Consider the following 24,108-nt stretch of genomic DNA (forward strand, 5'->3'; position numbering starts at 1 on the left):
CCGGTGCCCCCCGGTGCCCCCCGGTGCCGCTCCGCCGGCCCGGCCCAGCCCCGCAGCCGCCCTCATGGCGCTGGAACAGGCGCAGGTCGACGGCCCCGACCCGCCGCGCCTCTGCGAGCCCGGCCCCGCCGCGCCGCCCGGCAGGTACGGGGGGGCCCGGCGGGGCGGCGGCGGCACCGGGATGGAGCCGGGATGGGGCGGGGATGGAGCCGGGATGAAGCGGGGATGGAGCCGGGATGGGGGCGGGATGGAGCCGGGATGGAGCGGGAATGGAGCGGGAATGGAGCGGGGATGGAGCCGGGATGGGGGCGGGATGGGGCCGGGATGGAGCGGGAATGGAGCGGGGATGGAGCGGGGATGGAGCGCGAATGGAGCGGGAATGGAGCGGGGATGGAGCCGGGATGGGGCCGGGATGGAGCGGGGATGGGGCCGGGATGGAGCGGGAATGGAGCGGGAATGGAGCGAGGATGGAGCGAGGATGGAGCGGGGATGGAGCCGGGATGGGGCCGGGATGGAGCGCGAATGGAGCCGGGATGGAGCGGGGATGGGGCCGGGATGGAGCGGGGATGGGGCCGGGATGGAGCGGGGATGCGGCCCCGGCGCAGCGCTGACCGATGTCCCCGTTCCTTGCAGTGGGAGCCCGCTCTCCGCCCCGGAGAGCCCCGGCGAGCCCGGGCCCGGCGGCGATGCGGAGCCCGCGGCCGCCCCTGGCGCCGGCGGCGATGCGGAGCCCGGGGCCGGCGGCGCGGAGGCCGCGGGGCAGAGCGGAGCGGCGGCCGAGGAGCCCGGAGAGGAGGCGGCCCCGGCCAGGCCGTCGCAGAACATCGCGGTGCAGGTGGGCGCAGCTCCCCGGGGCTCGGGGGTCCGTGGTGTGGGGCTCCTGTAGAGCCTGCAGGACAAAGAACTGAATAAGTCGAGACTGGGGGTAAAACACATCCATACCTGCAGCTTTACAGCCGCTGCTGTGTGCCCAGTACTCCGCTTTGAACAGTCTTCAATTAATCTTTAATTAAAATTCGACCCTAATGAGGCCACACCTGGAGTGCTGTGTTCAGGTCTGGGCTCCTCAGTACACAAAAAACAAGGAACTGCTGAAGAAGGGTCCAGCAGAGGCTGTGAAGATGATGAGGGGTTTGGAGCATCTCTGTTACGAGGAGAGACTGCAGGAGCTGGGCTTGGTTGGTCTAGACAAGACTGAGAGGGGATCCCGTTAATGCAAATAAATATCTCCAAGGGTGTCAGAGGGTGGTGCCAGATTCTGTTTGTTGGTGCTGAGCTATAGGATGAGGAACAATGGCCATGAAGTAAAATGATAAATTTCATGTCACTGTGACAGAGAGCTCCTTTCCGTGGAGGGTGGCAGAGCACTGGAACAGGTGCCCAGGGAGGAGCTGCAGCCCCTCTCTGGTCATGGCAGGGGCTGATCTCAGACATTTCCTTCACAGACCGACTTCAAGGCGGCCGATGCGGACGTGAGCACGGACCAGGACATCGAGAAGAACTTGGTGGGTATCGAAGCCCCGCGCTCAGCCCTGGGCTCACCGCTCACACCCCCGGGCAAAGCAGCTGCAGCTGTTCTTCCCACTTTTCTCCTGTCAAAATAGAATCACAGGATTATTACAGTTGGAAAAAACCTCCAAGGCCATCAAATATCAGCCTTGAAGTCCTTAAGCTGTCCTTGTTACAGAGGGATTTTGCTCTCCACTGCAGGACAAGATGATGTCGGAGCGGGCCTTGCTGAAGGAGCGCTACCAGGAGGTGCTGGACAAGCAGAGGCAGGTGGAGAATCAGCTGCAGGTCCAGCTCAAGCAGCTCCAGCAGCGGAGGGAAGAGGAGATGAAAAACCACCAGGTATTTGGTGAAGAACTGGTTTTGTTTAACCTGCCCTGTAATTAATTTTAAAATCTTTGTGAAGAGGCAAAGGAACCTGCTGTCCAGAGCATCAGTCTCCTGAGTTTCCCCATAATAACCAATTTATATCTTGACTGGATCTGCTAAAAGGAAAGAGTTTGCTGTGTAATCTCATTAATCAATTAATCCAAATAATAGCAGATTTTAAATCAAAATCATGACTTGGTAATTTTGCTCTGTTTCTGTGTGATGCTTCTGTTACTCCAGGAGATCCTGAAAGCGATTCAGGATGTTACAATCAAACGAGAAGAGACTAAGAAAAAGATGGAGAAAGAAAAGAAAGAATTCCTGCAGAAAGAGCAGGATCTCAAAGCTGAAATTGAGAAGCTCTGTGAGAAAGGCAGAAGGTATTTGTGTGGAAAAAAAAGTGTTTATTTTTGGGGAAGGAGGCCTTGCTTAACCGTGATACAAACCTGATGGAGCAAAGAGCTTTAAAATTTAGGAAGCAGCGAGTATTTGGGCCAGACCTGTATATGGATGAATTTAGGATAAATCCTGTATTTGACCTGGCAGTTTTATGGAGCTATTCTGTCATGTCACAGGGGTCTGGTTTTTATTCTGAGGGCTCGGTGATGGTTCTGGGCAGAACTCCTCTAGTGATGGCTCCGAATACTCAGCCCTTGTCCCCCAAGTGGCCGTGGCAGAGCAGGTGCTGGGGGAGCAGCACAGCTGCCTGCAGCAGCCTGGTTCTGTGCCACAGCCTTTGTGCAGTGTCATGAGACAGCAGGATTGTGCTCCAGAGGCTGTTGTGGCTCCACTCCCTGCAGGGAGCCATCCCCAGCCCGTGGTGTGTGGTGGGTGTTTCAGTGAGGGCCCTGCCCCGCTGGGATTCCAGCTGTGCCGTCCCTTGTCTCCCGTGCAGGTTGCTGAAGGAGCAGGAGGAGAAGGAGAACAAGATTGCCTCTCTGATCGCAGAGCAGTCTGATGAGAAGTAAGGCTCCCACTCCTCACCTGATCAGTGCTGCCCAGTGCCCTGTTCCTTCCTGTCATTCTGCCTCAGAGTGAATCCAGTGCTCTTGGTTGGGACACAGTAGGGACAATGATCCAGCAGGGCTGGCCAGTTACGTGCTCTAGAGGTTTTATCTCCTCTTTCAGCATCAGGGCTCTGGATTAAATCTTTGATCCCAGTCACAAGCAGACTCCTGGATACTTGTGACATAAAGATCCCATAAGATTAGAGTTAGTGCTTGGTGCATTGACTCAGCTTGTAACTGCTACTTCTGATTGAATTTCAGCTCCCCGGAATTAGGGCAGACTGATTTCTCTGTCTGCTCCCCTCAGCTGTCCAGCTGCACTAAACTCTGGCACATTTGGGTATTTAAAGCTGGGCAGGGATTCTCCAGATTTGGGTGTTCCCAAAGCACAGGTGGAAACTCCCAGCTTTGAACTTCTCCAGGATCAGAACAGCGTAGCTCTGCCTGCTGCTCGTGGTGATTCCTGGTTCAGAGCTTCCCTGGGTTGGACTGAATTTTGCCAAGGGGAATTCCCCTTGTTTGGCCCAGCGTGTTTGCACTTCTTGTTTGTGTGCTCTGCACAGCTCACTGCTGGCACAGTGACTCACACAGCCCAGGGAGCTGGGCTGGTGCCACGGTCTGCAGGCTGCTGATCTTCCTTGGTTCCACCCCATCCAGAGCTCCTGAGATCCTTTGAGGCCATTGAGGTGCCTGAGCCTCAGGGGACCTGTTCTGTTCTGTTCTGTTCTGTGTGCAGGCAGCTGTGGGAGATGGAGCTGGACAAGCTGAAGAACCAGCACAATGAAATCAACAGGAACATCCTGGAGGAGACAGAACGGGCCTGGAAAGCCGAGGTGAGCAGCTGCCTTCTTCCCTGCAAAGTGGTTGGTTTGAGATTCCAGCATGGACACTTCTGTGAGATTAGAAGCAGTTGAGGACAAGGCCACGTCCCACTCTGTGGGATAAGAGGGAAGATGAAGTATCAGAGCAGTGAGCATTAGCAGGGAGCAGTGCCCAGTGCCTGGTCTGGCAGTAAGAAACCGGAGAACAAAAACTGAGCCTCTCTCCACAGATCCTGTCCCTGGAGAGCCGGAAGGAGCTGCTGGTGTTGAAACTAGAAGAAGCAGAAAAAGAAGCAGAGCTACACCTCACCTACCTCAAGTAAGTCTGTGTCGTGTCAGAAGTGGCAGGGAGGGTCACTCAGGTGTCCCTGTGTCCCATCTCCCTCTGCTTACGCTGGAGGTTGAGCTGGAGTAGTTCAGATTTCCTGTGGTTTTCAATAATGTCACACAGCAGGGGTATGTGGGGCTGTGCTTGTCCCTGTCACTGTTCATCTGCCAGGCTCAGTCCGTGCTCTTGACTGTGCTGTCCCTGTGTGCCCCAGGCCAGTCCCTGTCCCTTGTGGGGTGCCTGACCTGGGGGTGAGCCCTTCCCACCCCTCCAGAGGAGGGGAAGCCAGGGGGGTGTGGGGGTTGCTTGCTCCCACTGTGCCGCCAGTGAGAGCACAGTTGCAAGTGGGAAAGTTCAGCTGTGCTTGCAGGTCTGCGCCGCCCACGCTGGAGACCATGAGGCCAAAGCAGGAGTGGGAGATGAGGCTGAACAGGATACGAATGACCAAGCAAAGTGTCCGAGTAAGTCCCTGCTGACCTCTCCCAGCCTGGCAGTGAGCAGTTCTTCACACACAGTGAGCAGTTCTTCACACACACAGTGTTTCTCCCTTCAGCTCCTCTTCCATGCTTCTGTGGAGCCAAACACTGCCACTTTAGGCCTGCCACCCCCTGGCTTATCCTGCCCCAAACTTGCCCAGCTTTGATAAATATGCCCATTTTCTTCCCTGTCTGCTAGGATCAGTTCAACGACCACATCCAGATGGTGAGGAATGGCACAAAGCTGAGCAGCCTCCCCCAGATCCCGACGCCGACGCTGCCCCCTCCACCTTCAGAAGTGAGTGCCTCTCCAGCCCCACAGCACGGGCATCCCGTGCTGCCAGGCCTGGCACAGCCTGCCTGCTGCTGTGCGTGTGTGGGGTGGCCCATTCCCGGTCAGGGCTTACTGGAGAGGAGAGGAAGGGTCTCCTTCCCTTTCCAGTGCCTGCAGCTCCCACCTGGCTGGCTGGAGAAGAGGGCACTGGGCTCTGCTTGCAGGTGCTCTCACTCTAACCAGCCTTTCCCTCTTGCCCTGCTTTTCTCTCTCAGACAGATTTCATGCTGACGGCATTCCAGCCCAACCCGTCCCTGACGCCGCGGCTCCCCTTCCCCATCGGGCCCGTGCCCGTGCCCATGGTCATGCCCAGCGCCGACCCTCGGGCGCTCTCCTTCCCTCTGCTCAACCCCGCCATGTCCAGGCCCAGCCAGCCGTCCCCGCCGCTGCCGGCGTCGCAGGGCAGGAGCAGCCCGGTGGTGGCCTCGCTGCTGGGCACCCACAGCCCCCACGTGGCCCCCGCCGCCCCCATCCCACCCCCGCCCGGCCTGGGCGCCGTCACCGTGGCCGCCGAGTTCCACAGGCCCCAGGCGGCCGACAAGCTGGAGAAGCTGCTGGAGAAGCTGCTGACTCGCTTTCCGCAGTGCAACAAGTAAGGCTCTGGCGGTGATTTTTGGCTCGTGTGTGGAATCTGGGGTCAGGGGAAGGAGGGCTCCCGGTGTGGGAGTGGGGTCTGCAGGGAGTGAGGCAGGCAAAGGTGGTGTCTGCATCAGGTTTGCTGCAGTGCTGGGATCTCTGGGGGCTTTGAAGGACAGCAGGGATGTCTGGGCACAGCCAGGAGCCCCCAGCCTGTCTCGGGGGGTTCCCTGCTCCTTCCCCAGTGCTCTGGGGACAGAAGCTCCTCAGCCACGGGACTCACCTCACTTGGGGGGTGAAGGGGAAGCACACGGCTTCCCCCAGGCAGTGGTGGCTGAGGGATCCCAGTGTGAGGGCTGGGAGCTCTGAGCAGGCTGCTGTCCACGCAGGGCCCAGCTGACCAACATCCTGCAGCAGATCAAGACTGCCCGCAGGACCATGGCCGGGCTCACCATGGAGGAGCTGAACCAGCTGGTGGCGGCCAAGCTGGCGGAGCAGCAGGAGCGGGCAGCGGCCGGCGCCCAGGTGGGATGGCCTGGGGGCTGCAGGAAGGGGGCCTGGGGAGCAGGGAGAGCTGCCCCTCCTCCCTGCTTCCCCACAGAGCTTGGGCTGTGCGTCAGGGCTGTCCCCTGGGTTCCCTGTCCTGCTGACTGCAGCGTAACCAGGGAACGGTTTTCCCCGGGGTGGCTCGGGGTGACTCCTCTGTCCTTTCCCCCGGGCTGTTCTGATGTGTCTCCTCTCTCCTTTCCCCCGGGCTGTTCTGATGTGTCTCCTCTGTCCTTTCCCCTGGGCTGTTCTGATGTGTCTCCTCTGTCCTTTCCTCCCCGGGCTGTTCTGATGTGTCTCCTCTGTCCTTTCCCCCGGGCTGTTCTGATGTGTCTCCTCTGCCCTGCTGCAGCCTCTGGGCCGGATCAGGGCCCCCATGTTCCCTGCTCCACTGCCTCAGATCAGCACCCCCATGTTCCTGCCCCCGGCCCAGGTCGCGTACCCGGGAGCAGCGTCACACGTAAGGCTCTGGTTGTCCCTGGGGAGGGGGGAGCCTGCCTGGGGGAGCCCGAAGGGACGAGCCCTGGAGCTGGGAGCTCTCTCCTCACACAGATACCTGGGCTGCTGAGGTGAAGGGGAGGATTTGGGGCACAGATCCTTTGTGTTTCACACTGGAACAGAGAGACACGAGACATGGTGGTGGCTCTGGGGGTGGATGGCTGTGGGCAGAGAGGGGACTGGGCAGCCTGTGGCCTCGGGCTGCAGCTGAATCCGTGATCAGAGCTGTGTGTCTGACTTCCCTGCCTGCTCCTTTGTTTCCCTCACTGCCCATCCCAGACCCCAGCTGCCTGTAAGCTGTGTCTGATGTGCCAGAAGCTTGTGCAGCCCGGTGACCTCCACCCCATGGCCTGCTCACATGTGCTGCACAAGGAGGTGAGTGTGTTCTGCTGCTCGGGGCCTCCTCCTGCTCCTTCCAAGTGACCTTTCCCGAGTCCTTGTTGTGCTGCCACTTTGCCAGGAGAAGGGTCTGATCAATAAACAGCTTCCCTGCCTCCTGTCATCCCATCCTTTCCGTTCTCTTGGCTGGGTCACCCTGCCCTGGGTGGTGGCTTTAGGAAGAGGCTGCCCGTGTGTCCCTGAGCCTGTGCAGTGTCTGTGAGGGTTAGACACTGGAGCAGGACAGTCTGGAAGGATCTGGAACACAGGGTGAAGGGGGAGCTGCCACTGCTGCTCTGGGCTGGAGAGGCCAGACAGGAGCTCCTGGGAGGAGCAGGAGACTTTCCTGCCCCATGGGTCTGGCAGGGGGTCACCTGTGTGGGCAACCCCCCATCCCAGCAGCTCTGGGGCCTCCAGCAGTGGCCCCTCAAGGAATTGGAAGCTCACATTGAGGAGGGCCTGGTGGTCCTGGGTGACAAGGGTGACAAGGGCTCCTTCCTCACGGTGACCCTGTGATGGAGGCTGCAAAGAGCAAAGAAACCATCCCAGAAGCGAGTGCTGTGGGCAATGATGGCACCTTTGGGTTGGGCCAGTGGCTCTTGACTAATTCTCTCTTTCCAGTGCATCAAATTCTGGGCACAAACCAACACGAATGACACTTGCCCCTTTTGCCCAAGCCTCAAATGACGGCTGCTGGGACAACGTGGGCCCCTGGGAGGAGTTGCTGTGAATAGACAGGATCAGTTCTAAGATTTCTACAGTTCTATATTTATACGATCATGTATACACATGTACATTTTTATTATATAGGTAATGTGTGTATAGAAAGTCTGTAAACATACAAATTCATAAATAAAGTGTGTATATTATGCAGTGATTTTGCTGCAGCTCCTCATTTCTTAGCCTTGCTGGTTCTTCCAAATGAGGGCAGTGTTCCCTGCTTGCTGGGAGCTGCCTCAGCCACCTCTTCCCTCTTGGATCCCATCTTGGGGCCATTCCTCATGACCAGATGTGTCACCACCCCCACATCCCTGCCAGTCATCACTTGTTTTTCCCCCTCCCCTCTTGCCAATGAACAAGGTGCAGATAAAGAGCCGACTTTTTGTGGTCATTTTTTTTAATGTCATAATAATTTACCGTGTTAACATTCATTGTTCTTACATAGACACTGGGTTACAGAGTACTGGAGCCTCCAGCGACAGCCCGTGGTCCCATCCTGTCCCCTCCCCTGCTGTCACCGGGCCCTGGGGAGGGAGCGGACGGTTCGGCTGCGCTGCAGCTCAGGAAAAATCAAAACTCCTGCGTTCCCCTCTCCTGTACTTCCTCCCGAAGCACGGGCTGACACACCGACCCTTCCTCCACGGATTTCGGTGGGATTGCGGGGTGCTCAGCACCACTGAAAATCTTGCAATGACTCTCTAAAAACCTCCCCCACCCCGTTCCTCGCGGTCGGCGGCAGGAGCTCGGCACGGCAGGCGGCCCCGGCGCCCCGGGAGGGCAGGGGGCACCCCTGGGTGCTGAACCCGCCGCGGGCCGGCTCCTGCGGCGCGCACGCACACGCTCGGGGCGTGCTTTAAGGCAGTGGTCCACAACAGAGTCTCTGGGGTCCTGGGCAGGCACGAGGGTGGGGGGAGAACGTCGCCCTCTTGCAGGGAGGGGCTGGATGTGGGTTTGGGGCGGATTTGGGGCCGGGGCTCTGTGGGCAGGGGTGAGCAGGGGCAGTGTGGGGGCTGTTGTGGCAGTGCCCCACGCGAGGGCTGGCTGGTCTATGCTGCCTGCATTTCCTGGTGCCCTCGCTGCTCTCCCAAAGAAACGTTTGGCTGCAGGATTTAGTTAACAAGCTTTGTGCTCGGGGATTGCTCTGGGTCCTCAGTCTGTCCCTGCCTGACCCCGTGGCTCTGCGGGGCAGCCGCCAGCTCAGCCCTGGCACTGCAGGTATCCCCTCTTTGCTCGTGGGGGAGTGATGCCTTTTAATTGTGGAATCTCTGCGTTTGAGCTCTTTCCTTTCCAGACTGGAGGCAGAAAAGCAAGGGAACACAGCACTACCACTGCCTGCACGGTCACAGGTGTCTGCTCAGGGGAAGGGACGGGATCCCTCAGCTCGGGGAGGAGGGGCTGTCCTCACACACTGCAAAATCCTCCCCGTGCTGCAGGAACACCACCAGGACAGAGGTGCCTCCTGTGCTCGGGGTCCTTTGGGCTTGTGAGCCACTGCTGTGCGTGCTCCAGCCCTGCACCCCCTCCCCAACCCTGCTGGGACCCCCTCACCACCACGTGCTCCCACCAAACGCGCGGCCGGCGTGAGCCCTGGCCCTGCGCGGTGGCCATGGTGGCCGACGACTGAGCAGAAGGCTAAAAAGATTAAAAAAACCCCCAAAACAAAACAGGACTGACCCCTAATGTTGGAACAGTGGCTTTCAGGGCTGGAATTAAAAATAGAGATATATGGATGTATTGTACAGGTGAGAGGCAGCCGTGGTCTGTACACGTGGGACCGGCTCTGTACACGCTCTCAACGCGCAGCTGCGCTACCAGTGACACGCTTTGTAGAAACAAAAAAAGAAATAAATACAACCATGTGTTTAAAAAACAACAAATGCTGCAGTTCCCACAGCTGCTGCCCGTCCCCAGGATGCCAGGGTGTCTCACAGCCAGGCCTGGACGTGTGGAGTGAGCAGAGAGGAGCTGCTGTGCCGTGGGATGCGGTGGGGTGGGGGCTGCAGGGGGGGCCCAGGCTCCCCTATGGCTTTCGAAGGGCTGGGTGGGCTGGGGAGCAGCCGGTGCCAGGGCTGGGAGGGGCACTCCTGGCACTGGCTTCTGCACGGCAGCTGCTGCTGATGCTGGAAGCCAGCGCAGGGAGTTTCCCATTCCATGTGACCTGGGGACAGGATGGTGCCTGCTCCTGCCTGTCCCAGGAGGATGCAGGGAGTCCTGGGGCTGGCAGCAGCAGGAGCAGAACTCGAAGTCAGAAAAATGCAGGGGAAATGTCAGAGCAGGCGGTGTACGGGCAGTGGGGTTGGAGGGAAAGCCCTGTCTGAGCAGCCCAGGCTGGCCCTGCAGGGCTGTCTCTGGAAAGCCTGAGGCTGGATGGCTCCAGGATGATCCCTGGACTCTGGCTCAGTGCAGGGAGTCACGGGGGAGGCACAGCTGCAGCACAGCTCCCTGCAAGAGAGCCTGGACTGGCAGCTCCCCGGCAGGGCGAGCTGGAAAGGGACGCACAGGGATGGGAGGGGACAGGCAGGGGATGGCTCATCAGCGTCACTCCATCAAGCCAGGCAAGGCTGGGTGGGAGAGCTTGGGACAGCCCCTCCTGTCCTGCTGTTGGAGCAGAGAAGCTGCCCCCAGCTCCTGGGGCTGCCCCGGCTGCTGGCCCTGATGGGCACCGAGTCCCCGGGCACAGGGTCTGAGCTCCCCACGCTGCCCCACACTCCAGCCCCTGGGGCAGGGCCCCGGCCCCGCTGCCTCACCTGCGGCCCCGGGGCTGCGCCCTCACTTCAGCAAGGAGATGTCGTCGGCGAAGTCGTCGTGGTCCCGCCGCAGGCAGCGGAAGCAGCGCCACTGGAACACCATGAGGCAGAGGGGCAGCATGAAGAGGGCGCAGATGGCCGCCATCACGTAGGCGATGGTCATCAGCGTGGACTCGTCCGTCTGCGGGATGTTGTAGCCGCAGTCCTCCATGTTGGAGTGCAGGTGGGGCCCGTCCACCGCGGCCGTGCGGAACTCGTCGTGCACTGTGTGGGGGGAGGCAGGCTCAGGACACTGCACACCCCCGTGTCCCCTCTGTCCCCCTGCCCGTGGTCCCAGCTCACCGTGGCAGGCGCTGACGGCGAAGCCGATGCGCTTGCGGGCGCGGTCGAACACCACGTAGAAGCCCTCCATGATGACGGCGCCCATGACGGTGCCGGTGGAGGACTGGGAGATGGCGAACTTGTAGCAGTCGTCCTGAGAGGTGGCCACGTCCTCCACCGGCCGCAGGTATTGCTGCAGGGCGAGAGGAGCCGTCAGGGCAGGGGCAGGGGAGGCAGCTGTGCCCACCCAATGTGGTCCTGCCCTGCCCTCTCCAGCCCACGGTCCCTGGCAGGGCCTGGCCGGGCCAACACTCACCTGGGGCAGGATGGTGATGCGGAAGGACTGGTTGGTGGCCTCCCCCATCAGGTAGAGGGACAGCACCGGGAAGATGTGCCAGGGGGTGGTGCCGACCTGCCAGCAAACCAGCTGCTCCCCCAGCCAGAAGCCGTCTGGGAACTTCTCTGTCTGCCAGAGGGAAAGGGAAGGTGAGCGGGGCCAAGCTGGGCAGGCAGCAGAGACGCCAGGCTGGGGAGGGGCAGCCACACTGCCCACAGCACTGCCCTGGCCCTGGGCCGTGCCCGAGGGGAAGGGAGGGGTTCCACTGACCGAAGATGCTGTTTTGATGGATTTCACCGCAGCTTCAAACACCTTCTTTGGCAGCCTGAGGTTGGTGGTCCCACTGTCCACAATGCTCTTGTCGTAGTTATACTGGGCAGAGGAAGAGGAGGAGTGACCCAGGGGCAGCACCCCAGTCCCACTCCCCTTCCAGCCCCCTCTGACCAACGGTGGGTGCCCCCGGTGCCCGTGGGGCAGCTCCACCCCTCACCTCTTTGCAGTCCATGTTCAGGTCCTGCCCGTTGACCTCCAGCTTGACGATGATGACCTCGTAGTACCACTCCTTGCGGATGGGCGTGTACCAGATGTCACCCACGTACAGCGAGCGGTCGATGCCACCGATGATCTGCACAGGAGACACACGGCGCTGCCACCACGCGCTGGCAGTGCCACCAGGGAGCCCCCCAGACACCTGTGGAGTGCTCACCATGCTGCCTCCCACCGAGGCCACGGCCTCTGTCTCGTTGGGAGAGAAGCCTGTCCCGCACAGCTGCAGGGAGAAGATGTTGGGCACCCGTGTCTGCTTCACCAGGGAGTCAAAGAAGGGCTCCAGGCTGTCGTCAGGCTGGTGGGAGGAGAAAGCAGAGGCAGGACAGGGATGTGTCAGTGCTGTCCCTTCTCCAGGAGCTCTCTGTGCCCAGGGGATTTCCCCTCAACAGCACTGCTGTGCCAAGGGACAAACAGGGACAAGGAAAAGGCAACTGAAGCGTTTCAGTGTGCACATCCAGGACTGTCAGCCAGGACTCACCCGGGCAATCTCGGCATACGCCAGCCCCAGGATCCCTTCCCAGTTGGAGCCGTTGATGAAGAATTTGTCTGACTCGGTGATGGCAGCGATGTTGGCTCTGACAGTGACGTTGGGGCCGTGGGGGATGGTGACAAGGTCAGTGCCCAGCTCCCCTTCCCACTTGCCCTGGGTGTAGGGCACGTACACCCCCTTCCGCAGGTCGCGGTAGGTGCTGGACCTGCAACGGCGGCCAAGGCTCGAGTCAGACCAGCAGGTTTATGTGGATCCAGCCATTCCAGAGGCCAGGTCCTGGCAGGGCCTGGCCACACCTCCAGCAAGGGGGAGCAGTGTGCCTGAGTGCTGTGCTCTGTGTCCCCCAGAATACTCACAGCTGCCGCTGGTAGTATCTCCGGAGGAAGGGGTGTGGTGCAGCTCCCACAGCAAAGTTACTGCTCCCTGTGTCCACCAGGATGTTCAGCTGGAGAAGGAGAGACAGGAAGGCTCATGAGTGCAGTGGGACCCTGTTTTGCTGTGCCCAAAGAAGAGAGGAGGTGGTGGAGCAGGAGGCAGTGACATCAGGGAGTTGCACAAAAAGCAAACACCATCCAGCCCTGTGCAAACAGAGCATGAGCTCCTCGCTCAGCACGGCCTGGCCTCAGCCCTCAAATCCACAGGCAGGATTTGGGAAGCACTTGGCAGGTGTCAAGGGGCTGGAGAGCAGCAGCAGCAACACAGGGTGCACAGGTCCTCCTTGCCAGGAAAGCAGATTTGCTGGCCCAGCCGGTGGGAAGGATCGCTGGTGGGCAGCCCCCACAGATCCCTGTGCCCGCTAATCACCACCCATATGCTGAGCCTGCTCCTCATTCCTGCCTGGGCAGGATTACCAGGGTTGGCAAACATCCCACGGACAGGGCCAGCAGTGGCCAGCCAGGTCCTGCCCTCAGCTGACCCGTGCCTGCGGCCCCGGCTGCATGGATGGCCTGGGAGGGATGGCCCGGGTGGGATGGCCTGGGTGGGATGGCCTGGGAGGGATGGCCCGGGTGGGATGGTCTGGGTGGGATGGCCTGGGTGGGATGGCCTGGGAGGAATGGCCGGGATGAGATGGTCTGGGTGGGAATGGTCTGGGTGGGATAGGCTGGGTGGGATGGCCCAGGTGGGATGGCCTGGGTGGGATGGCCCGGGAGGGATGGCCAGGATGGGATGGCAGGGTGGGAGCAGGGCTGTCCGAGCCTCCTGGCTTTGCTGGGCAGCAGAGCTCAGGGTGAGCCCTGCTCCCAGACCCAGGAGCTGCTTCACAGCACCACCCTGGGCAGCAGCACCGGGGCTTTGGCCCTTAATCTGTGGAGTCAGAGGCAGAGGAAGGAGGTTAATGCGCTTGTGTTAATCGCAGGAGCAGCTCCCTGACAGGGGCTGGCACGTCCTGAGCGCCCCAGCTCCACCTCCCTGCCAAGGGGAACGTTTCAGGCCGTGGGTGAAGATCAGAGCAGCACATTCACCCCCCAACACCGACCCTGGTGGGTGCCAGCTCAGCACCCACCACACAGCCCAGCACCCCGGCACCTGCACCATTCCAGGGCTGCTCCCGGTGCTGTGGATGGGTCATCAGGGGACACACAGCTCATCTCCAGTCCCCAGGGCACCCAGGGGAGACTGGTTTCCCTGGAGAAGGACCTGCTGAGCTGACACTGCAGGGAGAGGAGGAAGGGAAGGCTTTTACTCTCACAGGCTCCGTCCTGCTGAAGGGGTCACGCACAGGACCCACGTGGAGAAGACCCAGATCCTCGAGACTCAGCCCAGCCATCCATTCAGGCCAGGACATGGCACGTGAACTGGCAAGGCCAAGACATGTGTGGCAGAGACACTGCCTGAAACCTGTCCCTGGAAGTGACAGCCCCTCCAGGCACCTCAGCAGCAGCACTGGCTCTGTGCCACGCGTGTCCCTAGAGCTGAGTGCTGCTCCTGGGGCACCAAGCCTGTGCCATCTGTCCCAAAGCACCAGCTCCTGCTGCTCAGCTCACCCCTCTCCCCTGTGTGTCCATGAATCAGCCCCTTCTGGGGAGCCAGGGAAACCAACATGCTTGGACACATGGAATGTGTGAGCAATCAGCTGCTGACGGTGACTTGGCAGCGCAGCACGGCTCAGAACCAAAATTAAAATAAAGGGGATACAGAAACCTCCTCGTCAGCATCGGGAAGGTGAAAGGAAAGGTGAGGAGATGGATCAGCCTCTCCCTGCTTCGTGTGAGCTTTTGGGAAGGATGCACGCACCCCCCGGGGCAAACTCGCTCCCAATTTCCTGCCAAACTCTTTCACATGAATCCTCTCATTCCACTGCAATGCCTGGAGGGATTTTGCTCCAGCACACACACACACACACACACACATGCACACAGACACAGGCACCACGTTTGCAGTTGGAAGCAATCCAAGGCTGGAAGATGCTGCCCCAAAGGGTGGCTGGCTCCGGAACGCGCGAGTGCCTGGGAACAGGTGGTTCACACGGAAATTATCTGGCAGCTGCGACACGTGGCAGGCAGGAGATGATGAAATCACATTTAAAACTAGATTTCAGCAATAATCTCCTCCCTTTTTTTTCCCCCTAAACACACCCTGTCAGTGCAGGCAATAAATCCCAGGCACACAGGGACAACACAGCAGAGCTCCCAGAGATGCAGCTCCCGTGGCAGTGGTGTCATTCCTCCGTCCACATCTCACTCCCTTCGCTGTCTCCCACCACGCACACACAGCACAGCCAGCTCGTGGGGAAAGACAGCCTTTATTTCAGAGCCTGTGTGGGTGCTGGCAGCTCCAGTGATGGCAGGCATGGGGGAATGTGGCCCTGGGAGGAACCTGGAGCCTCAACCACCGAGCTCAACCCCCGGGCCAGACTTGTTGCTGGTGACAACGGGGATCAGGATGGGCACAAAAGGATTTAGCAGCAGGAACCTCCCTGATCTCATCCATAAAAGAGGGGAGGAGCCGGTTGCCCTGTGCTGTGTGACTGGCACCTGGCCCTCAGCTGTCCTTGTCCCCAGCGCGCAGGCACAGGGTGCCACATGAGCTGGGCAGCATGTGAGGGATGCTGACAAAAAGATGGAGCAGGATCAGAGCCTGCTGACGCACCAGCGCCTGCTCTGCCTGCCTGTGGGCTCTCCTTCCATCCAGGCCATCCCATTTTCCTGCCTCCCCACGCTGCCCCAAGCATCACGCGGTCCCCGGGAAAACCGAGCTCCGCAGGATTTCGGGAGAATTTCCCCGGAGCCAGGCAGCGGCGGCGCCCGGGGCTGTGCGGGAGGAGCTGCCCGGCACGGCCCGGCCGTGGGCTCCTCCGGGTGCCCGCTGCAGGCGGGCACGGCTGCGCCGCCACATCCCACCGCCCTGCCGCCCACACCGGCTCCGGCTCCGGCTCGGGAGCGGGGCGGGAAGGAGGGAGGGAGGGATGGAGGGATGGCGGGAGGGATGGAGAGATGGAGAGATGGAGGCGGGAAGGGAGGGAGGAAGGGAGGGAATGATGGAGGGATGCAGCCCGGGTCGCCCGCACGGAGAGGCACACGCAGCACCGGCCACCCCGCCCGGAGCGCCCGGGCAGCCCCGGGAGCGCTGGGGTCACCTTCGGCGGGCGCCTGCGGCCAGTTTTAGCCGAAAGCCAGCAGGAAAAGCATCACCGGAGAGACGAGAAGCAGGAATGCCGCCGGGGCCGTGCGGCGAGAGCCGAGCGAAGCCATGGTGGCACCCGCAGCCCCGCGCCGGGCCGGAGGGGCACCCGCAGCCCCCGGGGGTGCGGGGACCGCAGGAGATGCGGGGGATGCGAGAGATGCGGGATCCCCTCCCACCTCACCTTCTGCGGGGGGCTGCCCACCGTCATCTCCACGTAGTACCCCTGCCCGGACTTGCCCCGCAGGTTGTCGATCATCTCCACGAAGCTGCCGGCGCTGTCGGGCTCGGTGTCCAGCGGCGCCCGGCGCTGCCGGAGCCCCGACGGCGGGGCCGCGCCGCCCCGCAGCGGCAGCCGGATGCGCGGCGGGGCCGGGAGGGCGCGCAGAGCCCCCAGCCACAGCAGCAGCCAGGGCCAGGCGGGCGCCATGGCCGCGGGGAGCCCTCGGGGGTCGCGGTCAGCGGGCCCGCAGCGCCCCGCGCCTCGGCGGGGCGGCCGCGCCGGGGCGGGCGGGCGGCGCGGCGGCGGCGGGCATGGCGGCGCGCACGGACCCGCCCCGGAAAGCCCGCCCGCCGGCGGAAGCGCTCACCGAGAGACCCGCCCCGGCCCTGCCCGGTGCCCCCGGCCCTTTTCCTGTCCCCCTCCCCGTCCCCGCCCCGGTGCCCGTCCGGTCCCGCCCCGCCGGGACACACCGGGACACACCGGGACACGGCGGGACACAGGGACGGTACCCACGCGTCGCCATGGCAACCGCAGCCGGGCGGCCCCTCCGCGGTGACGTCACGCATCCCTCCTCCCCGGCGGCCAATCGGATGCGGAGCATCTCCCCGCCGGCCAATGGCGGGGAGGGGGCGTGGCCTGGCGAGCGGGCGCGGCGGCGCTCGCGGTCCCGGTAACGGCGGATCGGGGACGGGTCCGCGCACGGTGAGCGGCGGGGACGGGCGGGCCCGCACCGGCACCGGCACCGGCACCGGCACCGGGCCTGGGCACGGGGGCTGCCCTCGGTGAGCGGAGGCTGCGGGGATCGGCCCCGCCCCGCGCGGTTCCGGCCTCCCGCCCCCGCGCGGGGTCTGCCCGCTCCTGGCTGTGCGCGCGTCGCGTGGATGGTGTCGTGAGAAGGGCGAAAACGGCTTTTCCCCCTATTTTTAAAAATACCCTATTAGCCAAAGCTGTTTGTCCTCTGTGCCAGCCGCGCTTTTTCCGTGGCTCCAGGCTGGCGGGGCGGCGGCTGCGCTGAGGCTTCGGTTCTCTTTGCATAGAGCTGTAGAACGGTATTTTGGGTGGGAAAGGACCTGAAAATCATCCAGTTCCGTCCCCCTGTAGCGGACAGCGACGCTTTCCACTATCCCAGCTTGCTCCAAGCCCCATCCAACCTGGCCTTGAACACTCCCAGGGATGGGGCAGCCGCAGCTTCTCTGAGCACCCTGTGGCAGGGTGCTGGTTTTCCTCACAGGGAAGAATTCCCTCCGCAGATCTCACCTAAATCCTTCTCTTTTAGTTTAAAGCCGTTCCCCCTTGTCCCCATCTATTAGAGCTGCCCCTCAAGCACTGAAAGGTCGCACTGAGGTCTCCCCAAATGTGGTGAGGCAGAGTCTCCAGGAGAGGAGTGAGCCCTTAATTCATCCCCAGTGCCGATGCCAGGGATGGGAGATGGGGCTGAGATAGTTTGGGGAGAGGAAACCGGGAACAGAAGCCCCCGAGCGAGTTGCCCACATCCAAGTGCTCCAGCTGGGGGCATTTGGGAGGGGGATGCTGCGATCCCTGTGCTGCTGGTTTGGTTTGCATGTCCTGAGAATCTCTCTGTGCCTGGAACCTGCCAGGATTAGTTGCTGTTTCTGTGACTGACTTTACATAAGAGTTATAAATACAGAGTGGGCTGAGGACACGGGGAGGTGGGGAGGGCGGTGGTGGCCGTGTCACGGGGGGTGATCTTGCTCTGGGTGGTACCTGGCAGGTGCCACAGCCCCTGGATCTCACGGGGAAAGCAGAGGAATGCTTTTTGCACTGGGAATTTGGGGGGGGGTTAGGCTGAAATGTTTGTTTGTTGGTTGTCTTGGCGTTCAGTTGTGTGTTTGAGCAGCAGTTGTGCTCCCCCAGTGCTTGTGCTGGCCAAAGGTGGCCACGCAGGGGCTCAGGTGAGGCTGTTTGGGGTGAGGTGGGTGAATCCCTGGTGCTGGGTGGGTTGGAAGGGCCCAGCTGTGGTGTGGTCTGTGAGTTAAATCACGAAGCAGTGCTTTGGCAAAGTTGCTTGCTTTCCCTTTCTTCTCATTCTCATTTCAGCTTATTTTTCTACCTGGTTAAAAAGTGCCTGAAGCATCTTTCCTGTAGAAACTGGAGGGCCTGGGGGATCTGATTATAACATTGTGCCACTTCAGCTCTGCTCCCTGTTTGCACAGCCCTTGGAAGCGTGTGTGGAAGCTCTTTGATTCGGTTTTGCTGTGTGTGCTGCAGTGGAAGGGCTCTGCCATGTGCTGGGGACGAGGAATTCTCTTTTCTGAGGGCAGTTGTGACTCTGTGCTGGTTCCTCCCCGCTGCCAGGTGTGGGATCCATGGCAGGAGCCTTCCGCATCGGGGACCAGCTCATTCTGGAAGAGGAAAACAATGAATCCTACGTTCCTAAGGAGCAAGGTGAGTGAGGCCCATCTTCCCAGGAGCTGGGAGAAGGAATTTGGGCATGCAGGAATTCTAGGTGTATTCAGAAAACAGGGATTGGTTTCTGAAGTGGGTGCAGAGGGTGGAATAGATGGGATTTTAGCCGAGGCAGAGCTGAATGTTGCTTTGTGCTGTCACACAGCACTTTGCTGGTGCCTTTGGGCAGCTTTGTTTTGCCCACAGCTTTAGCCGAGGGGGGTGGCTCTGCTGGGCAGACCAACCTCACGGGCTCCTCTTGTGTCTCCCCAGAAATCCGGCATTTTGCACCGACCATCGGGATCGACCCCGACACGGAGTCGGAGCTGCTGTGGCTGGCCAGGGAGTGCCTGGTGACCCCCCTGCCCCCGGAGTGGAAGGCCTGGTGAGAGCTCTGGCAGCAGCTGTGCTGGGGCATTCCCAGCGCCAGGGCAAAGGGAATGGCAGGGGACAGGCTTAGATGGGCTATCAGGAGTTCAGGGCTTTTTGGGGTGGCAGAAGAAGGGGAAAAACTGTTTGGAAAGCTGGCTGTGAGCATCCTGGGAGAGCTGCTTCCCACACTGGTGCATTCTTGGCCTCCTGGAGACATCACACTCTTCTTCCCTGAGCCTCAGGTGCTCACACCATTGGCAAAGATGTCCTGGCCTATGCAGCTGTATTTTTAACGTGCTCTTTCACCTTTTCCTGCTGTTTTGCCATGCAGCCAGGATATTGGGGGCGGTGACATCTATTACTTCAACTTTGAAAATGGCCAGTCCATGTGGGAGCACCCCTGTGATGAGCACTACAGGCAGCTGGTCATCCAGGAGAGGGAGAAACTGCTGGCACGGGGAGGCTTGAAGAAGGAAAAGAAGGAGAAAAAAAAGAAGGAAAAGAAGGACAAGAAAGAGAAGAAGGAGAAGAAAGAGAAGAAGAAGGACAAGAAGGAGAAGCAGTTCCTGAAGCAGCTCCCTGTGAGTAGGCTCTGCCTGTGGGGAGGGCTGGGCAGAGGATGAGAAGTGGCTCCAAGCACACAAAGTGCCTTGAGAGCCCAGAGCGGGGTGAATCAGCCGGGGTGGGAGCACCGAGCACAGAATCAGCTGGAATTTTGGCTGTAAGACTCTTGGTGTGTCTGGGAGGGAGAGGAGCATCCAGGACCCGTTCAGACGGGCATTTGGGAAGCAAAATGTGTGAGTAAAGCAATCCCTGTTTCCTCACCTGTCCCATGTGCTGCTGCCTGCTGGGTGTGGGGTCTCTGGTGCCCAGCCCCTGTTTGCCAGGGGAGCTCCCTGTCCCGTTCAAGGTCAGGAGTGTGAGCTGCCTGTGCTGCCCTCCAGTGACCCCCTGTGCCTCTCCAGCCCCCAGGCTCCCAGCTGGCGCCCATCCAGCCTCCCCTGGGTGCTCTCTCTCCTCTCCGTGGCCTCCCCCCGCCCTCCTCCATCGCCCTCCGAGGGTCCCTGAACCTGGACCTGGGGAACGTGGTGGACTCCAGCCTCCTCCCCAAGGAAGGAAATCGGGTGAGCTCCCTCTTCCCTGGGAATGTGCCCTGGGACCGCACTGCAAAGGGTCCCAGGCGTGGGGACACTTAAGTGACAGCGTTTGTGATCTTCTGTCAGTTTTGGAATACTGTTGTGTGTTAAAAAACTGTATTTCTTTTCTTCTTCTACTTCTAGGGAGCCCAGTGCTAAATTAGTGAGCTTTCTTCTGCTGAGTTTAGCAGATTGAAAGAATCGTTTCAATAATTGCTGCAGAGGAAAAAAGTGTGTTAAGTTTTAGTAGAATTTGGTGTCCAAATGAAACATGGGACTACAGATAGTACAGATAATACAATTTCATAAACAATTTTCACTCTTCTATTTGAGAATAAATTTAAAAGAACTATTGTCCTGATGAATGTAAGGTTTACAACCGTGTTAAACGCTTTATTTATTTGTTGCTAGAAAGTGACTTGGGGGTCAATACAACTTGTTAAATGGTAGGAAATTGATCCTTTAAAGGAAGGCAAAGCAAAATATGTGCAAAACATAGACATAAACACCATCAAAAATAAACAAACATGTAAAGTGGTAGGAAACTGATCCCTCCCAGAACCCAGCAGCTGCCCCGTGTCTCAGGGGTCTCCATCTCCCCTTTCCTGTTGTCTGATCTCTCACTTCCCTTTCTTCTGGCCTTCACAGCCTGCAGAAATCTTGAAGCCCACCAGCCACACCAAGAACCTGCTGGATTTGATCTGTGAAGAGAAAAGTTCTGTGAATGTGGCAGCACCAGAGAAATGGAGAAATGAAGAGGAAGAAAGCGAAAATGAGGTATTTGTGTGCCCTGGCTGTTGCTGTAACCACAGTGCTGAAGCCTCCTGATGCTCCCCTGGTAATGACTCTTCCATTTTCCCCTGGGCTTTCATTTGTGCTCTCTTTCCTTTGTGCTGTTTGGTCCCCAAAAATGGTCTGATCCTGTTTTCACATGGTAATCCCTATAAATCAGCACCTGCCACGGTGTCATCCCAAGGTGAATTGGCTGCAGGTGCACTGCCATGGCTCTGCTGCCTCATTTCCCTGCAGAGGAGCCCCTCCTGTGGCATTGCCGAGGTCAGAACTCAATTTTGGCCTTTTTTTTTTTAATCCTTCAGAGTTTTCCTGGGATCACAAGACTGTCAAAAAATGTGTACCTGGATGTGGAAGCCCTGGCAGGCAGCTTTGACTTTGAGGTAGGACCAGGGTGATGGGGTGGGCAGGGGAGGCTGTGCCAGGGGGTGAGAGGGCAGGATGGTGTCAGAGGGATGAGTTTTCCTGTGCCACGTAGGAGCAGGAACAACCTGAAGCAGAGTGATGGAGAGGAAGGAACAGCAGCAGGGCTGGGGGGCTGTGAGAAGCCAGATGTGCCCCACAGAGACAGTGGGGTGGGCATTGAAGGGAGGTTTGTGCTTGGAGTGGTCGTGGTTTGGTAGCTGGGACTTGAGGAGATGTCTTTGCACAGGCTGGAGCTTTGCTGCATCCTCAGACAGCAGAAATAAAGGCAGTGGGGGAAGCAGGCGAGGGGAAATCTGCTTTTCCAGGGAACAGCAGGAGAAGGGGCTCGGGCCAGAGGTGCACTTGGTGTGGGAGGAAGGCTCGAGGAGGAGGAGGCACCTCCCTTGTGCACAGTGCAGGGGCTGTGGAGGGAAGGCTCCTTGTCAGCCAGAGCTGCAGTGCTGGCTCTGGGGACAGCACAGGGGACATCCTGTGGGAAGGCAATGCTCTGTCACTCCTCCCACAGGGATCTGCACGTGGCCGCTGTTCTGTGGCAACACAAAACCTGCTTTTCTTTCTTCTTGCCCCGCTGATAAATCCCGTGGCTGGGACACAGAGCACTCAGTGCACCCTGTGCACACAGTGCAGACTGTGCCAGCTTTCCCTGCGCTTCCTTCGCTGGGATCAGCCTTAAGATGACAAGGGCACAAAGGGAAGTGCGTCGTAAGCAGCTCTGGTGATTTGGCCCGACTGTTTGTGCTGACATTAATCCTTTCTCACCGCTTTGAAAATCCTGTTCCAGTATCTGAAAGGCAAATTAATTTCTTTTAAAGTGTTTTAGAGTATTTCCCTTATCCTTTTCACAGCACACGAAAATTAAGCTGTAAAGTACTTTGCTGGAGAACCTATTCACGGTGCTGGGCAGGATCTGCAAAGGCTTATGCTAAAGTGGATGTGACAAAGAGAGCCCTGACTCTCATCTCCAGACAACAAGCAGCCTGTGGGGGCCCAATTCCTCGCTGAAATGTTAATGTGTGCAGGAACAAAGAGCTGTCTTGGCATTTCAGTGCCGCGGGGATGGGGCTTGGGGAATCTATTATGGAATGGCAATTGCTGCCCAACAGCCAGGCTGTTAACCCAGATGGGTGATAGCCTAGTCCTGATAAGACAGCAGCGCCCTGGCTGGAAAAGGGAGTTCTTTTGTGGTTCCATGAGATGGCAGTAGAAAAGCATTCCTAGGAGCAGCCTCAGCCTGCTCCCGAGCCCTTCTCCAGCTTCCCTGCAAAGCAGGAGACAAGGGTTTGGGTAGCAAGTCCTAAGGGGGAAATGGAAGCAGTAATGGGTGAAATCATGAAAAAGCTGCCTTCGTGTAGCCCGTGGTCAGGGTTGAATGCCTGTTTTCAAAGGAAATGGGAGGTTTTAGTGACTTGCTGAGCCAGGATTTGGGTGGAGTGGAGGCAGCATCAGACAGGCTCACAGGGACCCCAGGGCTGGGGAGGGTCTGGAGGAGCAGTGGGTCCATGGAGCTGGCCAGCAGGAAAAGCAGCAGTGAGGCATCCAACAGCTCCATGTTTGGGAATGTGGGCCTGTGGGCTCCCAGGAAAGCTGTTCAGCTGGAGAGCTTTCTGCTCTGGGGGTGTGTGCTGGGTGCTGACCTGTCCCAGCTGGGTGAGTGCTCCAGCTTGGGAGGGTGGTGTGGGGAGTTCTGCAAGTGGCTGTGTCCCCCCACCCAGGAGGACAGCAAGGAGGAGAAGGAGGACGGTGGCAGCCCATCAGCTGGTGATGCTGATGCTGCTGGAGCTGCTCCCCAGCCCCACGGGAGCCCTGAGGAGGAAGCTGCCAGCCTGGGAGAGGTGACAGTGGCTCCCTGGCATCCCCGTCCTGCTTGCATGGTGCCACCCAGGCTTTGCATGCAGTAGGCAGCTGCTGGTGGTGTGGTGTGTGTCTGCTTGGCTGCTTTCTGTTGTTGGTTAGAGTTTAATGCTGATCACTGGAAGTCATGATTTGATAGGCAGGGATTTCCCATCAGCTGGGGCCACTCAGGGCAGGTAGAATGTCACAGCTTGTGAAAAGATCACCCAAAGCCAGTTATAACCCAACGGACTTGTCCAGCTCTGCAATCCATAGAAAATCTATAGTCTGTTGTTGCAGGAGGAAAAACCTCCCTCCTCCTCTGTGTGTCTGACTGGCACAGTTCCCTCTTCTGCAGAGTTGCGTTTGTGATCATCAAGGTGTGATGCTAACAAAAGGTTTGCCTGTAATTGCCATTAAAATAGGATTCTGCCAGCCAAAGAGATTATTCTGGGATATTTCAGCAGCTGAGGTGAACTTGCCTGGAGAGAAGCCCTTTTGTGTGCACACCATTGCTGGTGCATTGATATATTTTGGGGTGTGTGTGATCCTTGGCCTCATTTGGGATATCCTGGACACTGCCAGGTCTCCTGGTGGGATGTCCTCAGGAGAACTCTGGAACAAGTTGTCCAAAAGGAGCAGAACTTTCCAGCCACCCTAATCCCCATAAAAGGGGAGGCACGAGGGTGACTGAAGAGGTTCCTCTTGCCCACCTTTCTTGGGGCCCTGGTGTCCCCAAGGAGCCTTGTGTGGCTGGGTGGTGACTCTGGAACCTCAGCTGGACAGGCTCCAGGAGCTGTCAGTGCCAGGGAACAGCAGGTGAGGCCCAGAGCTGCGGGATTTTTGGGAAGTGCCTGGAGCTGGGCTCCTCTGTCCCCTCTGTCCCACGGGATGCTCTCCTGCCCCGGGGAGGTCTGGAGGAGCAGTGACACACTCAGAGCCCGCTCCCGGAGCGCTGCAGCCCCGGGCTGGGAGCTGACAGCGCTCCAGAGGCGCTCTGATAAAAATACACCGCTAAAATATGCGCTCAGTGTACAGAACACGGCGTGCACAGGATGCAGGGAGGGTTTGACAAGACACCGCGGCATTAATAAAACAGCGAGGGAGTGGGACGTGCGAGCAGGTCTGTGTGCATGCTGATGAGGGAGCTGCTCCTGGCTCTTCCCCTCTCCACGGGCAGTGTTGTGGCCTCCCTGCTGCTGGGAGAAGCAGCTGAACCTTTGGGTGACTAAGCTTTAATTTGGGGTTGTTTTTTCCCCCATCTCTCAGCCTCCTGTGTTAGTCACGGGCTCTTTC

At 59.3% G+C, this 24,108-nt stretch overlaps 3 protein-coding genes across 8 annotated transcripts in view; 2 read left to right on the plus strand and 1 right to left on the minus strand.

Annotated features, from left to right (window-relative positions):
• The first annotated feature begins 10 nt into the window (after nucleotides 1-10).
• RNF214 (ring finger protein 214) lies at nucleotides 11-8,254 on the plus strand. Of its 2 annotated transcripts, none has more exons than XM_063418014.1 (15): nucleotides 11-144; nucleotides 634-835; nucleotides 1,446-1,505; nucleotides 1,711-1,851; nucleotides 2,119-2,258; nucleotides 2,774-2,842; nucleotides 3,622-3,718; nucleotides 3,937-4,025; nucleotides 4,393-4,495; nucleotides 4,710-4,808; nucleotides 5,060-5,436; nucleotides 5,810-5,945; nucleotides 6,319-6,426; nucleotides 6,744-6,839; nucleotides 7,464-8,254. In XM_063418014.1, exons 1-15 carry the CDS (start codon nucleotides 65-67, stop codon nucleotides 7,527-7,529), a joined length of 1,863 nt encoding a protein of 620 aa, XP_063274084.1. In that variant the 5' UTR covers nucleotides 11-64; the 3' UTR covers nucleotides 7,530-8,254. The 2 variants fall into 2 exon arrangements, with proteins under 2 accessions (XP_063274084.1, XP_063274085.1); XM_063418015.1 differs by having other exon boundaries at nucleotides 4,405-4,495.
• Nucleotides 7,956-16,187, minus strand: BACE1 (beta-secretase 1). 2 transcript variants are annotated; one of them, XM_063418017.1, is made up of 10 exons: nucleotides 15,812-16,187; nucleotides 12,363-12,451; nucleotides 11,995-12,211; nucleotides 11,674-11,811; nucleotides 11,458-11,592; nucleotides 11,238-11,339; nucleotides 10,947-11,096; nucleotides 10,652-10,823; nucleotides 10,310-10,573; nucleotides 7,956-9,384 (listed from the first exon to the last, which is right to left on the minus strand). In XM_063418017.1, the coding sequence occupies exons 1-9, from the start codon at nucleotides 16,055-16,057 to the stop codon at nucleotides 10,332-10,334; spliced, it is 1,491 nt and encodes a 496-aa protein (XP_063274087.1). In that variant the 5' UTR covers nucleotides 16,058-16,187; the 3' UTR covers nucleotides 7,956-9,384; nucleotides 10,310-10,331. The 2 variants fall into 2 exon arrangements, with proteins under 2 accessions (XP_063274087.1, XP_063274086.1); XM_063418016.1 differs by lacking the exon at nucleotides 7,956-9,384 and having other exon boundaries at nucleotides 9,597-10,573.
• Nucleotides 16,188-16,422: 235 nt separating this feature from the next.
• Nucleotides 16,423-24,108, plus strand: part of CEP164 (centrosomal protein 164) — a 28,480-nt gene continuing 20,794 nt past the window's right edge. The window contains exons 1-7 of one of the 4 annotated variants that reach the window (XM_063418004.1): nucleotides 16,423-16,552; nucleotides 18,167-18,256; nucleotides 18,530-18,641; nucleotides 18,960-19,209; nucleotides 19,594-19,752; nucleotides 20,413-20,541; nucleotides 20,862-20,939. In XM_063418004.1, coding sequence (XP_063274074.1) covers nucleotides 18,178-18,256; nucleotides 18,530-18,641; nucleotides 18,960-19,209; nucleotides 19,594-19,752; nucleotides 20,413-20,541; nucleotides 20,862-20,939 — 807 coding nt within the window. In that variant the 5' untranslated portion in view covers nucleotides 16,423-16,552; nucleotides 18,167-18,177. Of the gene's footprint in view, nucleotides 16,633-18,166; nucleotides 18,257-18,529; nucleotides 18,642-18,959; nucleotides 19,210-19,593; nucleotides 19,753-20,412; nucleotides 20,542-20,861; nucleotides 20,940-22,317; nucleotides 22,815-24,108 lie in introns of those variants that run through there. The other 3 variants (XM_063418005.1, XM_063418001.1, XM_063418002.1) reach the window with 3 other exon arrangements.

Source organism: Prinia subflava, chromosome 22 (assembly GCF_021018805.1).
Source record: "Prinia subflava isolate CZ2003 ecotype Zambia chromosome 22, Cam_Psub_1.2, whole genome shotgun sequence".
In the NCBI taxonomy this organism is placed as follows: Eukaryota; Metazoa; Chordata; class Aves; order Passeriformes; family Cisticolidae; genus Prinia; species Prinia subflava.